Genomic DNA, 13971 nt, shown 5'->3' with positions numbered 1-13971 from the left:
CATGAAGAATTTTATTGTATATCATTTCAAGATATTGCTATAGTCAATTTATAATATCCACTTAAAATTCAATTTTTTTCTATTATTAAATAACTTTTTTTCATATCATGAAATCATTTCATAAGAATTTTATTGTATACTAGCATGCCCCGTCTCGGCTTCGCCCGAACTTGTGTAAAAGCAATTTATGACCAGACGATCGTCCTGACATACATATCCGCGATAATGCAATTCTCTCGCGAGAAAGCGCTCGAGAAGCTTCGCCACCTGGCGGTAACATCGCAGTACTGCTACGGGCGGGGCAACGCGCGGCCCGAATATGCGTATGCGCGCGCAAGTAGACTGTCGTATACAGGGGTCGCGCGGTCTGCCAAACATTCGTACACATGAAATCTTTGCATATAAATTACATGTTAATAACGCGCTTCTGAGACATGCTACATAGCCTATGTTCGTCCTAGAGTATGCAGGAATAACGTGTCAAAATTTGAGGAAGATCGGTTCAATAGGTCTCGAGTTTTGCGCGAACATAAAAATCGGCTCTCTATATAATAGTATAGATAGTAGCTAGTCTTTACATTTTCTTGTAGCAAATGCTTCAACACAATTGTGTAAAAATCAATTTTTTATATACATAGTCCTACAGCTAATAATATAATAGTGTGAATGATAGTCAAGTTGTATTTATTGTCTTCATTTTGAAGGATAAGGCACTTTCTTTATCATTTTGCCCCACACTGTACACACTATTAATACCACTGTGTGATTACACGAGACGAACAGCTGCTCGAGACACTCTGTCTTAAAGGATTAATCGAATTCGAGAAATTATCATTCTCTTCTTTGTAATCCCGTCTTCTAAAGACATCTAAAAAGAGATGTACGAAAACTTTGGGATCATTTTTGTGGCACCGTACATCCGCGTAGGACTTGAAAAACGATTTCTTGCGTCTGAAGGTAAACGTTGCGCCATCCAAGGTTTGCGTTCTTAAGCACAGCAACGTTCATTAGAAATGCAATAACCGCGGGATTTAATTGCGAGAAATGCGGTGAAGGTTGACGTAAGAACATTCTGAGGAACTTTTCTCAGTGTGATATGCACACGTTTGTACCGATGGGTCCTACGACATCGACAATGGGAATAACGGTCGTTCGTTACGCGAGAGGACATCGGATGATCGAACGAACACGGAGAAGATTCCGCTACTTTTTTCTAACCGGTGTAACCGTACCTGCACGGTCGAGGATACGCTCTAAAAAACACGCTGCCGTAAATATTAACTCTCAGTCGTCGCGAATTACTGTTCCTGGATCGCAACTTCCGACTTTGGATATCTCAGCAAACGTTTCTTCATTCATCTTGCAAAAATAACTTCGTTGGGCGTAGATCGCCACGAAACATTCTCGAAACGTTTACTAAAATATTAATACGTCGAGTCGTTTGTTTTAAAAATTATATTATTGAATTTTAAATAACTTGAGTCACAACGAAGTATGCTCTTTTTAAAGCCAAAACAATACAAATACAAAATAAAAAAGAAATTTAGAATTTTGGAGGTTAAAAGCATCAAGCAATATGTTCGTTAATATAAACAAGAACGTTTATATGCTTCCATGCATATAACCACGTATCCATGGGAAAAATTTTAATGGGAGATTCTAGAGACCAAATTAAGACGAAAATCAAGAATACTAATTTGTCGATTGAGGCTTCGTTAAAAAGTTATTAACGTTTAAGACTGTTAAAGTGCGCTGTTAGCAGATTGGCATTCCACAGGCGGAACTTTAAACGTTAATAACTTTTAAACAAAGCCTCAATCAAAAAATTGGTATTCTTGATTTTCGTCTTATTTTGGTCTCTAGAATCTCCCATTAAAATTTTTTCTAGAGGTAGCCTAACACCCTGTATAGTAATTTTTAAATTCAATTACATTTATCGAATTTCAAATAACTTAAACTACACAAAGTATGTTCCTTTTAAATCCAAGACAATACAAATATAGAATTAACCTTAAAACATAATAATTAGTGTACTGACTACTGTAGTTTGTAGTTCCATGTATATTTTTTATTATAAAAAAGAAATTTAGAACTTTGGAGGTAAGAAGCATTAAACAATATGTTCGTTAATATAAAGAGGAACGTTTATATGCGTCCACGAATAACCAAACGCTCTAGTGCAATTACTAAAATTGATGTATACATACAGGGTGTTCAGCCAACCGTGGGAAAAATTTTAATGGAAGATTCTAGAGACCAAAATAAGACGAAAATCAAGAATACTAATTTGTCGATTAAGGCTTCGTTAAAAAGTTATTAACGTTTAAAGCTGTTAAACTGCGCTGCTAGCAGATTGGCGTTCCACAGGCGGAACTTTAAACGTTAATAACTTTTAAACAAAGCCTCAATCAAGAAATTGGTATTCTTGATTTTCGTCTTATTTTGGTCTCTAGAATCTCCCATTAAAATTTTTCCCAGAGGTAGCCTAACACTGTGTATAGTAATTTTTAAATTCAATTACATTTATCGAATTCCAAATAACTTAACCCTTTACCTTACAATGACGTCTCAGAGACGTGATAAGTCTACATAATAAAAACATAATAATTAGTGTAATATGACTACTGTAGTTTGAAGTTCCATGAATATTTTTCATATAAAAAATAAAATTTAGGACTTTGAGGTTAGAAGCATCAAGCAATATGTTCGTTAATATAAACAAGAACGTTTATATGCGTCCATGTATACATATAACCACTTATCCCTGGGAAAAATTTTAATGGGAGATTCTAGAGACCAAAATAAGACAAAAATCAAGAATACTAATTTGTCGATTAAGGCTTCGTTAAAAAGTTATTAACGTTTAAAGCTGTTAAACTGCGCCGCTAGCAGATTGCCGTTCTACACACGGAACTTTAAACGTTAATAACTTTTAAACAAAACCTCAATCAAAAAATTGGTATTCTTGATTTTCGTCTTATTTTGGTCTCTAGAATCTCCCATTAAAATTTTTCCTAGGGGTAGCCTAACACCCTGTATAGTAATTTTTAAATTCAATTACATTTATCGAATTCCAAATAACTTAACCCTTTATCTTACAATGACGTCTCAGAGACGTGATAAGTCAACATAATAAAAACATAATAATTAGTTTTTATACGACTACCGTAGTTTGAAGTTCCATGAATATTTTTTATATAAAAAAATAAAATTTAGAACTTTGGAGGTTAGAAGCATCAAGCAATATGTTCGTTAATATAAAGAAGAACGTTTATATGTGTCCACGAGTAAGAGAGTGCTCGATCGCGTCAGACAACGCATTATCGTAAACAAGACGCGCAAGCCGACTCCGCGTCCAGCGCGAACCAAAATAAAGCAGACTAATTTTTCCCATCCGGGGTTACGTGTCGGTGGCATCGACCGATAACGCGTGAACCGTTCGCGTTCGACCTGAATACGAACGAAAAAGCCTGCAGGCGACAGTTTAGAAAGGTGATTTTCATCGATACAAACGTGTAACTTTTATTGGACATGTTCCGCGCGTTGTTGCACACCTGCCTCCGAGTCTTACGTGACACATATCCTGGAGGCAGGATGCGTTTGCTCTATCAAGGATAAACGCGACGAAACGTTTCGAAACAAACGATTACTGTTTCTTTCCGTCGGCTGCGACGCTACGAGACATTAAACACTGTCCGGGACATGTCCGCGGTGGTTCTGTGTTGTTTGGGACGCGGTTGGACAAAATGTAATCTGATTAAATTTGTCACGATACGATTGTCACGTTGTCGGGCTGCAATTACGCGATGACCATAATTGCAAATCTTTGAAGCGTCTAATAATTGTTTAATTGACCAATAATCACCACACGATTACGCTTCAATTACTGGTTTGTGAAGTTTGATTTTGTAAGGACATCTTAGTTGTTTCAAAAAGATTTAATGTATCTTTGGTATGAAGAAATCAACATAAATTTCACATAAATAAAACAAGAGGAAAAATTTCGAGATAGCTGAACTGATTTGTACACCTAATTTATTGGTGAACAACTTTACGATTTACAGTAATGTTTGACCAAAAATTTTTTAATATAAAATATAAAACCAATTTCTGAACCGACTGTACAAACAAGATAAAGATATTATAAAATAATAATTGTTTATTTTTCACGAATAAACCAATTACCTCACTAAATGCATTAAACTGAAGTAAATACGAATAGTTTGAATAGTGCAACATGATATTTCTTCGATGTAACGACTGCGTAGAGTAAAACCATTATTGTCGTTCGAAGTGGAACTCTATCAGTGTTGCACAATTATCTCTACAGTGTATATCGCAGCATTTATATACTGCTAACGTGGCTAGTTTTTCATTAGTTTCTTAAACAACTGGTACGTTACACAACATAGTAAACGACTCCATTTTCACGTGCGAATCACTCAAACGCAGTGGTTTTTAAACCTTTTGGGAACCGCGTCTCTAAACAATTTATCAAACCTACATTCGAGGTCAGCAAAATAGGAGAAACCTAGTTTACAAAATTAGTATTCAATTTAAAAAATAAAAATTGCCTCATTCTGCGTGAGGGATGCTTATGGTTGAGATGTGTTCGCATCAGTTCGAAATAAAGCATACGCGAGCACAGCGCCCTCTCTGATGCGAGTGCTCGAGTTTAACAATGAGAGACCCCCCCAATGAGATATTTGAAAGGACGAAGTTAGAAGATTGAATGATGAGATTTTGCTCGATAACCTTATCTCTGCACTTCAAAATCAAGAAACTGAAAATATTACCCCCTCCCTCAGACATAATTTTATATTTCGTTTCAACGATTGAACTTCGCGAGGGATTATTTATTTTTAAAAATTCGTAATGCAATATCGTTTCAGTGTAGTATAAACGAAATACAAGACTCAACGCGAAGAATTTTAATGGTCTATCATTATACACGATAGAGGAACTTGTGTGCTTTGCTTGTGTTTGTATTGTGGGTATATAACCTAGCAAATGTTCACCGATCGGGGTGAGTTATATGTCATTCGATTAACATGCATTTCATTATTTGCCGAAATTCGTTATTTTTGTTTAAACTTGTCGGAAAGTTGGAATAAAAAAGTGAGGTTAAGTGTATTTTGGTAGGTTCGTACAGCCAATCGACCATTATTTGTCCTATAAAATAAGTCCAATGTAAAACAGTATTTTTATTTAATTTTAGTTATATAATAATATGACATTATATATGTCAATTTTAAGACATCTGTAGCCGAGTTAGATCTAGGTTAGGTTAGAAGCATTTGTTTCTACCCGTGAACCTGTTAAAATATACTTAACCTTACTTTTTTACAAGTTTAAACAAAAATAACGAATTGAGGTTATTATACAGCCAATCGACCATTATTTGCCCCATAAAATAAGACCATTGTAAAACAGTATTTTTATTTAATTTTAGTTATATAATAATATGACATTATACAGGGTGTCTCAGCCGATTTTGACATCTTGATTTCCTCGGTATTCTGGCACGTAGCGAAAAATGTTTCATAGGGAACTTAAATGGTATCGAGTGGAGCATATTCTTATGTTATTAATTTTTTCGTATGCGGTCGCGTCAAGGATATATGAAGGTCAACTTTGTTTTTTTAAAATGATATGAGGTACTTTTTTATGCATCAAACGATGCAAACTAGGCATTCTTTATAAAAACAGTAGTGACCTATGTATGTCTAAAAGCAAGTAGTTTAAGAAATATTTAAATTTAAATAATTCCAAAGGTCTTACTGATATTAGTGTTCATTTACAGATATGATTCAATATAACGACCATTTGCATCACAGCATTTTTTAAATCGATGAAGTAAGGATTGGCCAACGTTATACAGGTTGTTCTGCCAGCCGTGGGAAAAATTTTAATGGGGGATTCTGGAAGCCAAAATAAGACGAAAATCAAGAATACCAATTTGTTGATTAAGGCTTCATTAAAAAGTTATTAACGTTTAAAGTTAAAGTGTGCAGCGCGCACGGTTCCCGTCTCACAGACGCAACTATAAACGTTAATAACTTTTTAACGAAGCCTCCATCAACAAATTGGTATTCTTGACTTTCGTCTTATTTTGGCCTCTAGAATCTTCCATTAAAATTTTTCCCAGGGGTGGCCGGACACCCTGTATAACACACCACTATCAGTCGGTGTAGTTGAAACTTTCGCGTAAATGTGGCAAAATATCAGCCGTTACATTAAATAACGCAGGCCAGTCCTTACTTCATGGATTTAAAAAATGCTGTGATGCAAATAAACGCTAATGTCAGTACGAATTTTATAATTATTTTAAGGTTAGGTCTGGGTTAGGTTAGAAGCATTTATTTCTACCCGTGAACCTGTTAAAATATACTTAACCTTGCTTTTTTACGACAAGTTTAAACAAAAATAACGAATTAAGGTTATTATACAGCCAATCGACCATTATTTACCCCATAAAATAAGACCAATGCAAAACAGTATTTTTATTTAATTTCAGTTATATAATAATATGACATTATGTATGTCAATTTTAATATATCAATTTTAAGACATCTGTAGCTGAGTTAGGTCTAGGTTAGGTTAGAAGTATACAAAATATACTTAACCTTACGTTTTTATTGCAACTTTACAAGTTTAAACAAAAATGACGAATTTTCGCAAACAATGAAATTCATATTAACACTAGGTTTACGGAATACGTCAATTTGACGCATTAAGATTCTAAACCTAACGTTACAGAACTCATAAATATTATTTGTTAGCAATTTATGTTGGATTTAATTGATGTAATGATATAAATATATACTCTAAAACAAAAATTGCGTTTTTTTTGTAACTGTTTGCGAATTACAATAAAAATATGTGTAACGAGTGTCCGTAAACCTAGTGTTAATAATGTACTGAATTAGACTAATCGAATGACGTATAACTCCTAAATGTTCCGTATTTTGTATCATGGGGATTGGTGAAATAAGTTTAACGTGTTTTGTATAACGCGAGCATCTCGTTCATCCAGTGTTGGCGAGGATAAGCCATTCAGTATTCGTGATTTATTCCAAGTCATGGTAGAATACCATGCATACGAGAATCTGGTTTTAATCAATAGCGTGGATGGGGAAGAGACGGTTGAACGTTCGACACTCACCTTTGCAACGAGCTGCTGACCGCTGTGTACGTCGATGCATCGGTACAGAGCGCTCCCCTCGGCCGGACCAAGAAGCAGATACCGATCGCCAAGTATGGCGGGTCCATGATGATCGGTTGGCAGCGGCTCGTAACTAGGGAAGACTACCGCCGGCACCGGGTTCGTCTCGTCGCTCGTAGGCTGCTGACTGATGTCCTGATTATTGTTCGGACTGACCAGGAACTTTCCATTGTTGGTGCGAGTCACTTGCAGATGTAGTGGATGCTGCCTGGCGGCGGCTGTCACTCTCATATTGTGTCGTTTTCACTGCACCGCACAGTATCACACTCGCGACCACTGCTTGTTTTTATTTATTTAAATCGTTTTAGACGAGAAGTTTCTATTTTAGGCACCGAGCACGTGCTCCATATCAAATTCGAGCAAGTTTTAAAATTCGTAATATCGTCAGTCGGTCGTCGAGGCGAAATAGCCTTGAATACACTTCATGTCACAAGATTACAAACACGGTGAACCACACGATTATCGATTTTAACGACCCGATTAACGCCTGAAAGCTCTATGGATACGCATAGTAGGTACGAATTAATTATATTTAAGGATATCACTTGTGCTTGGGCCCATGCAGCTTGCGTTGGTTTCGTGTTAACCGCTAGGGTCCTTGGACGGAGATCTTTGTCGGTGACAATCAGTCACTTTTACAAGAAAGCTCTGCAACAAATGGAAAAAAAAATAGTGTAATTGAATATGCTTCGAGTATTCAAGGTCAAGCTATACCGGAAATCAGTATTTGTTATCTCTAGCTGGAACTGAGGAGAATCAATGGAATACACACAGGATGTACTGATAAGAGTTATGCGAATGAAAATTAAAATTTTTCTTGTATTGGAAGTTAAACTACTTGTTGCATAAACTAAAAAATTGAAAAATAATGTATTTATCCGAGATAAAAAGTATTTAAGATTTACAAAAAAATATTCTACTAAAATTATTAAGTTAATTACACGTGTTCGTAATGGCGTTGGAACGACAAGAGTTCCGTTCATTAACTCTATGTGATTCACGGACAATTTCGAAAGATCACGTTTCGATATTCGTCCTGCCTTGTGCGCAATTTCTATGGAGAGGAGGACACCGTAAGGTCAGGGATATCGGAATAAGGCGGTCGTTGCGCCGTAACATTCTATCCAGAGGAAGCCGGAGTCGCAGAAAAATTATAAAACATGATGCAAGAAAATTTCTTGGGCGTCATTAATGCACCAATTTCTATCGAACGTTCCTCTGGTTTATTTATACCTCACTGCGGATGACCGATAGTGACTCGGGGTACCGTTTATCGTCTTGTTTCAGATACCACTTGTATATCAGTAAACAATATATTGACAGATAATAACAATCATGATACTAAACTACTCCGGTCCTACGTCGAACTGGATTCGAAATGGTTATTTCGTTCCAATCTATGTCACGACGATTTCAACATCGAATGTTTTGATTATTGTTATATTTATGATTGAGAGAAGATTAGGTCGGTTTGTGTTTATACTTCATTGCTAGGTTAAACGAAGATTGTTCTAAATAATTATTTCATAATTATACCGCATTAAGTTAGTGTTTAACTTATATTAAATACATTACTATAAACCGACTTGAAATGCGATAATCTTCAATATCAAAGTTATAAAATTATAGTAAAAAAATAATCTTGCATAATTTTGATTAAAATTGCAAGAAATTGTTTGCTGTAATTAATTGTAATCGTGGCTACAATTGTCGAAACTCGGGGATATGAGAATTCGAAATTGAAAAAAGAATTATAGGTTAGTTCACTTAAATCCTACTTATTACCATCTTTGAATAATATGAAATTGAGAGGTAAAAAACGAGCCTGTAATTAGAAATTCGGATTATTGACTCGATTGTTCGTCCTTATCGTTGGCACAAATGCCGACTATCGGGATATTCGCGAACCGCGCCATTACGATATCTACATACTTGCGCAAAACTCCTGCCGTTCCAAAGATCAGGGATGTATGCGACGAGCATTTGCCCCGCTGGTTTCCTTCATAAAAAGATAGTCGATAGTCTAATTCGTAATTTTTATCCGAGAAAAGATTTACCGAAACACACTCATTATCTACGGATCGTACGACGATATTTGAACGTAAGGTCAACGATGTATCGACAGGTGGCAAAGAGCTCTGGAACTTTTCTGTCCCCTATCGTCTTTTATTGAATAAACGAAAAATCTGACGAAATAGCAAGATGGGAATTAGTAAGGCATTGCGTCCGCACGGTAGCGCGTGTCGAAACGCGTGTATACTTAACACGCACACTACCAACCAGATAGCAGATATCCTTCGGTAAGGTCAAAATGGCGGAGTTTCACAGTTGTCACGGCGATATTGCGGGCACCGGTTGCATTAATAGCGCGCAAACATGACGCAATACCGCGAAATAAATTGCTTAATACGTCCGCTCACGCAGTCCATGACTTTTTCTCGATGGATCGCGTCGTCGTTCGTGAAAACTTCTAATACGAATTGATGACAACGAATTATGATTTTCATTATTCGGGGCCACAAATGCTCGAGCTATCCACACGTCTATTCCGAACACTTTGCAGATACGAACGCGAACTTTTTGCGATTTAAATTCCAATCGATGAATTGGTCGATCGCGGAAGTAAATAATCTGATAGGAAACGGGAGCAGGGATAATCTCACCAAAGTAAATATACGATATGGCGAAGAGGCTGACATAGATCCGGTACGCGTCAATAATAATCACTGCACTTTGCACTGTACTCACGCGAGGTCAATACGCAAAATATATGTACATACGCACACACACGATTTTGCTTTCTTTCTTTCTCTTTGAATATGGTGTGCAGCGGGGACAGCACGCATTACCTGACAAATGTTCTTTCTGTTGTTGCCGTGCGTTCCTGAACGGATGTCTGGGATGGAAAAACGGTCAGACGTAGTCGATTTTCCCCAAAGACGTTGTTGACAAACCGCCGTTCTTCTCGAAAAAAACGAACCCCCGGATTCTACCGGGCGAATTGGATTTTTTCGAATAGCGCGCGCGCCGGATCAAACCTGGCCTCTTCCTGTTGGCTCCTACCTGGGATGGTTATTGGTTAGTGTGTCTTTCTTCTCGTGTCCGGCGAGCCGTCGAGTCGATGTTTCTCTTTCGTCGCGCGGACTACGGAGTGGTGAAGTATTCGTGAGAAACTTGGAGAGCTAAGCGGTTACGAGCAAGGGAGACGATACAGAGAAACTTGTGTATCCCGCGCAACGGACGGTCCAACGTTTTGGGCCGACCTTCCGCTCAGAAACGACGGCGGCAGTAGAACGAGCAAGCACAAACCGATCGCGCCATTGTGCAGCAAACGACTGAAGCCACGGTCGCCGCCTCGAATTAACCGACGGAATCGAGTGAGAGTAGGGGGAAGGAAGACGGCTGCGCATGCGCGTTTCACGGTCCTCGCAGTGTCAGCGCAAGAGTGCTGCGTGGAACGGTGCCCTCGTGTAATTTTCGCGTTCCTGGAAATGTGATTGAACTTCTCGAGGGAAACTTTCCTTGAATGCTTCGCGGTAAGCCTTCTGTCTTCTTTTTTCATACAACAAAAGCATCGAAAACAATAAATACGCGATAAAAAGCTTTGTCGATGGGTAGTAAATATTGTTGAGAAAGTGTATTCGTTTGAAATTGTTACGTAGATGTCGGTATACGACAAACACAGACCTTCGCGTTTCCCGGTAGTTACATTACCGATTTATCATTTCTGTTTGTTGCTTTTATGCGTCTAGTGATGCAATACACGACGAACTTACAAAACGTTATTAAACAGCGACAGAAAATGGTGGAACTCGTCTGGCGTTGTTACGATAAAGAGAGGGGCCTCGTAAGCGAACGATACGACACTGGCCACATCAGTGCGTACGTGGGCATCCTAAATCGCGACACGCGGTTCTCCACACAAATGTTCGTACCGTTTATAACACCTTATCTGTAACACTAATTGCTTCGTTTACATCATCCGAATGTTGGTAACTTGTTAATAGAATCAATCAGAGATTCTCGTAATTTTTTCACGCGCACGGCAGTCGCGTTTCGTAACGGAAGCGTGCATTTGAATATCTAATCCGGCGCGTTGTTTATTGTACAAAAAGTTCGTGCGATCGACGAACGGGTTAGGTCGGTCGAACCGTTTTTTAATCGACGAAAACCAGTCGCAAGAAAGCAGATTCTTTACGAGATATTCGTTTCGCATAAACGGCGTGCCCTTGACCTACCTTAACGTTCCTTAGCAACCGCAGAAGGCATACTTTGAACAATCGTCGGTAACTAAGGGCGTGATACCTCACCCACGTACTTTGGCGTGACCGTGAGAAAATGTATCATCGTTGTACGGAATAAATAAAAGCACTTGGCTATTTTTTAAACTCTATTTGTCTTCTGGTGGCTACATTATTTTTCAAACTAGTGAAATGTTTTAATTAATAAAAGTTAATGACATTTTTTTGTTACCAACCGTGTGATGATATTACGATATACGTATGAAATAAAATAAAAGTATCGAGATGCAACCTTTTAAATATTTTTGTACGGTCGAACGCCTTCGTATTGAATTTAATTTTCGACGAAACAATAACAATGGTTTTGCAAACGATTCCCACAAGAATAGATCGTAAGTTTAGAAGGATGAATGACGAGTCAAAAATGATCATTTTTTTAAATAGACTGAAACGATCAGACTTTCATGACGCGAATCTCGGTTATCAAATGATCAAAATAAATCTTGAGACTTTATCATCAAAACATCGTGATCGTGTCCTTTTGGAGGCACATACTCTGTTGCAATATGCAACATGCAAAGTCGTCGGAGATTATTGTAACGTACGTGTACGTGTGAGTACCTATAGAGTGTATATCTGCTTGAAGAGATATTGCGTGGCGTTTGGATCACGCTCGAGTCAGGCCAGGCCTTCGAATTTCCAAAGCAGCTCAACCTCAGACCGGATATTGGTTAACCTGGTGCTTTTTTTTTTTAACGTACTCCGTTCCACCGCTTACGTAGGTGCTGTATAATTTAACGGGCTAAACGATTCAAACGATTCCGACAAACTTAAGCGAAAATAAATTTTGGCAAAATAGATGCTTGCTCGATCCTCCTGCGCCATTTTGTTTTTCGCGAAAGAGAATCTTGACTGTGAGTTTGCACCGTCGAACACAATTGCCACATTCTTTTCCTTATCGAGGCTTTATTACGTATCTCTGATCAAATGCAACTGACGACGATAAAACGATTGTACAAGATTAATAATCTTCTATTTAACGTTTCGTGCCTCTCGATTCGCACAAAGTTTCCACGATCCGTTGGAAACTGCTGGGAGAATCTCGATGAAATATTAAAGCGACGATATGAGCCGTTTATTTTGAAAGTGGCCTAAGTCAATTTATCTTCAAATCGAGATATTTAAGGCGTTTCAATGAATTTAAAAATATACGGATACTAATGAGTCATACTGCTTAAGTGTATCCAAGGGTGTTAAATTTATAGTTCCTATTAAAATACTGGCAATTATTACTTAATATGCGTTTTCTTATCAAGAATGGAGTTAGGCCACTTTCAAAATTAACAACCAGATTCATTATAAAATTTGAAGGTGCCCAAGTCCATTCGACATAATTTAAGATGCTTCAAATTGAAAAAAACAATACTGAATTTATTTTACGTATCTTTAAAACACTTTGGAAACATAATTTATGCCATTCAAAACATTTTTTAACTACATAACGTACAAAATTACAAACATAAATTTATTACAAAACAATTTACTACTCATCTACATTTTGTGCGTGTGAAAGGGATTTGAAGAAATCATGATGTTCCGGTGGTATATATCGTAATAGGTCAGTTATGGCCTTGAATTTTGCTGTTGTAATTTGTTTGATATTTTTATACAGTGGTGTCGATACAATATTTTCGAACTTTCTTGGTCTACCCCGACTTGGTAATAAATACAGGACTTTAAAATTTTCATTCTCATTCATCGATGTCTTATACGTATAATAAATTTTATACGGTTCATTTCTGACAAAACGCATCCAACATATTTTTAACCATTTTATTGATTCTCCATCAGAATTCTTTACCCTTTTAAAAATTGCGTCTTCGAATAATTTTGTTGATACAAAATCTTCTTGTCCCGTTTCATTTACAATAAAATTATTACCTTTCCGACACTTTTTAATAATCTTGTAATAATCTCGGGGAACGAAGAGTAAATTATTTTTTTTTAATGACATTTCTACCACGCGAAAGTCTCTATCATTTGGTAAAAATGAATGTCCTGATATTAAAAATTTGCGATCTATGATTTCCACATTATTTTCCAAAGTTTGAACAATTATTAACCACATTAAAGCTACTTTAATGTTTCTATTTTGCCCGGCGCACGTGTCACTGTAAGCTATAATGTGTCTTTCGCTTCTTAAATTTTTAACATGTTTTAGGATGCATGAAACAATTTCTTGAGCACCTCTGGATGCAATAGTTTCATCCCAAACGTGCATGTAAACATTAAATATCTCGATTTAAGTATAAATGGAGTTAAGCCACTTTCAAACTACAAGGTTCAATTATTGAACTAACTCTGAAAATTGCTACGTGAAATTGTTAACATTGTGGACAGAAAATATTCTACTATTCAGTAAATAATAAAAAAATTTTAAATAGCTGGTAAATATGAAAATAAAACACGCAGTGGTCGTCCTGAAATTCTAAATAACAGTGATGT

At 37.0% G+C, this 13971-nt stretch overlaps 1 protein-coding gene across 2 annotated transcripts in view; it reads right to left on the bottom strand.

The window, feature by feature from the left end:
* LOC122403846 (tribbles homolog 2) overlaps nucleotides 1-10579 on the bottom strand; it is a 40276-nt gene extending 29697 nt beyond the window's left edge. Inside the window, exons 1-2 of one of the 2 annotated variants that reach the window (XM_043407608.1) lie at nucleotides 10075-10579; nucleotides 7166-7873 (exon numbers count right to left, since the gene is read on the bottom strand). In XM_043407608.1, coding sequence (XP_043263543.1) covers nucleotides 7166-7456 — 291 coding nt within the window. In that variant the 5' untranslated portion in view covers nucleotides 7457-7873; nucleotides 10075-10579. The other variant, XM_043407609.1, reaches the window with a different exon arrangement.
* Nucleotides 10580-13971: the final 3392 nt, after the last annotated feature.

This window comes from Colletes gigas, unplaced genomic scaffold (genome assembly GCF_013123115.1).
Source record: "Colletes gigas isolate AHSC1104 unplaced genomic scaffold, ASM1312311v1 Colletes_gigas_Sc00078, whole genome shotgun sequence".
Lineage (NCBI taxonomy): Eukaryota > Metazoa > Arthropoda > Insecta > Hymenoptera > Colletidae > Colletes > Colletes gigas.
Note: the sequence above shows the minus strand (reverse complement) of the source record. Positions and strands in the feature narration are given on the sequence as shown.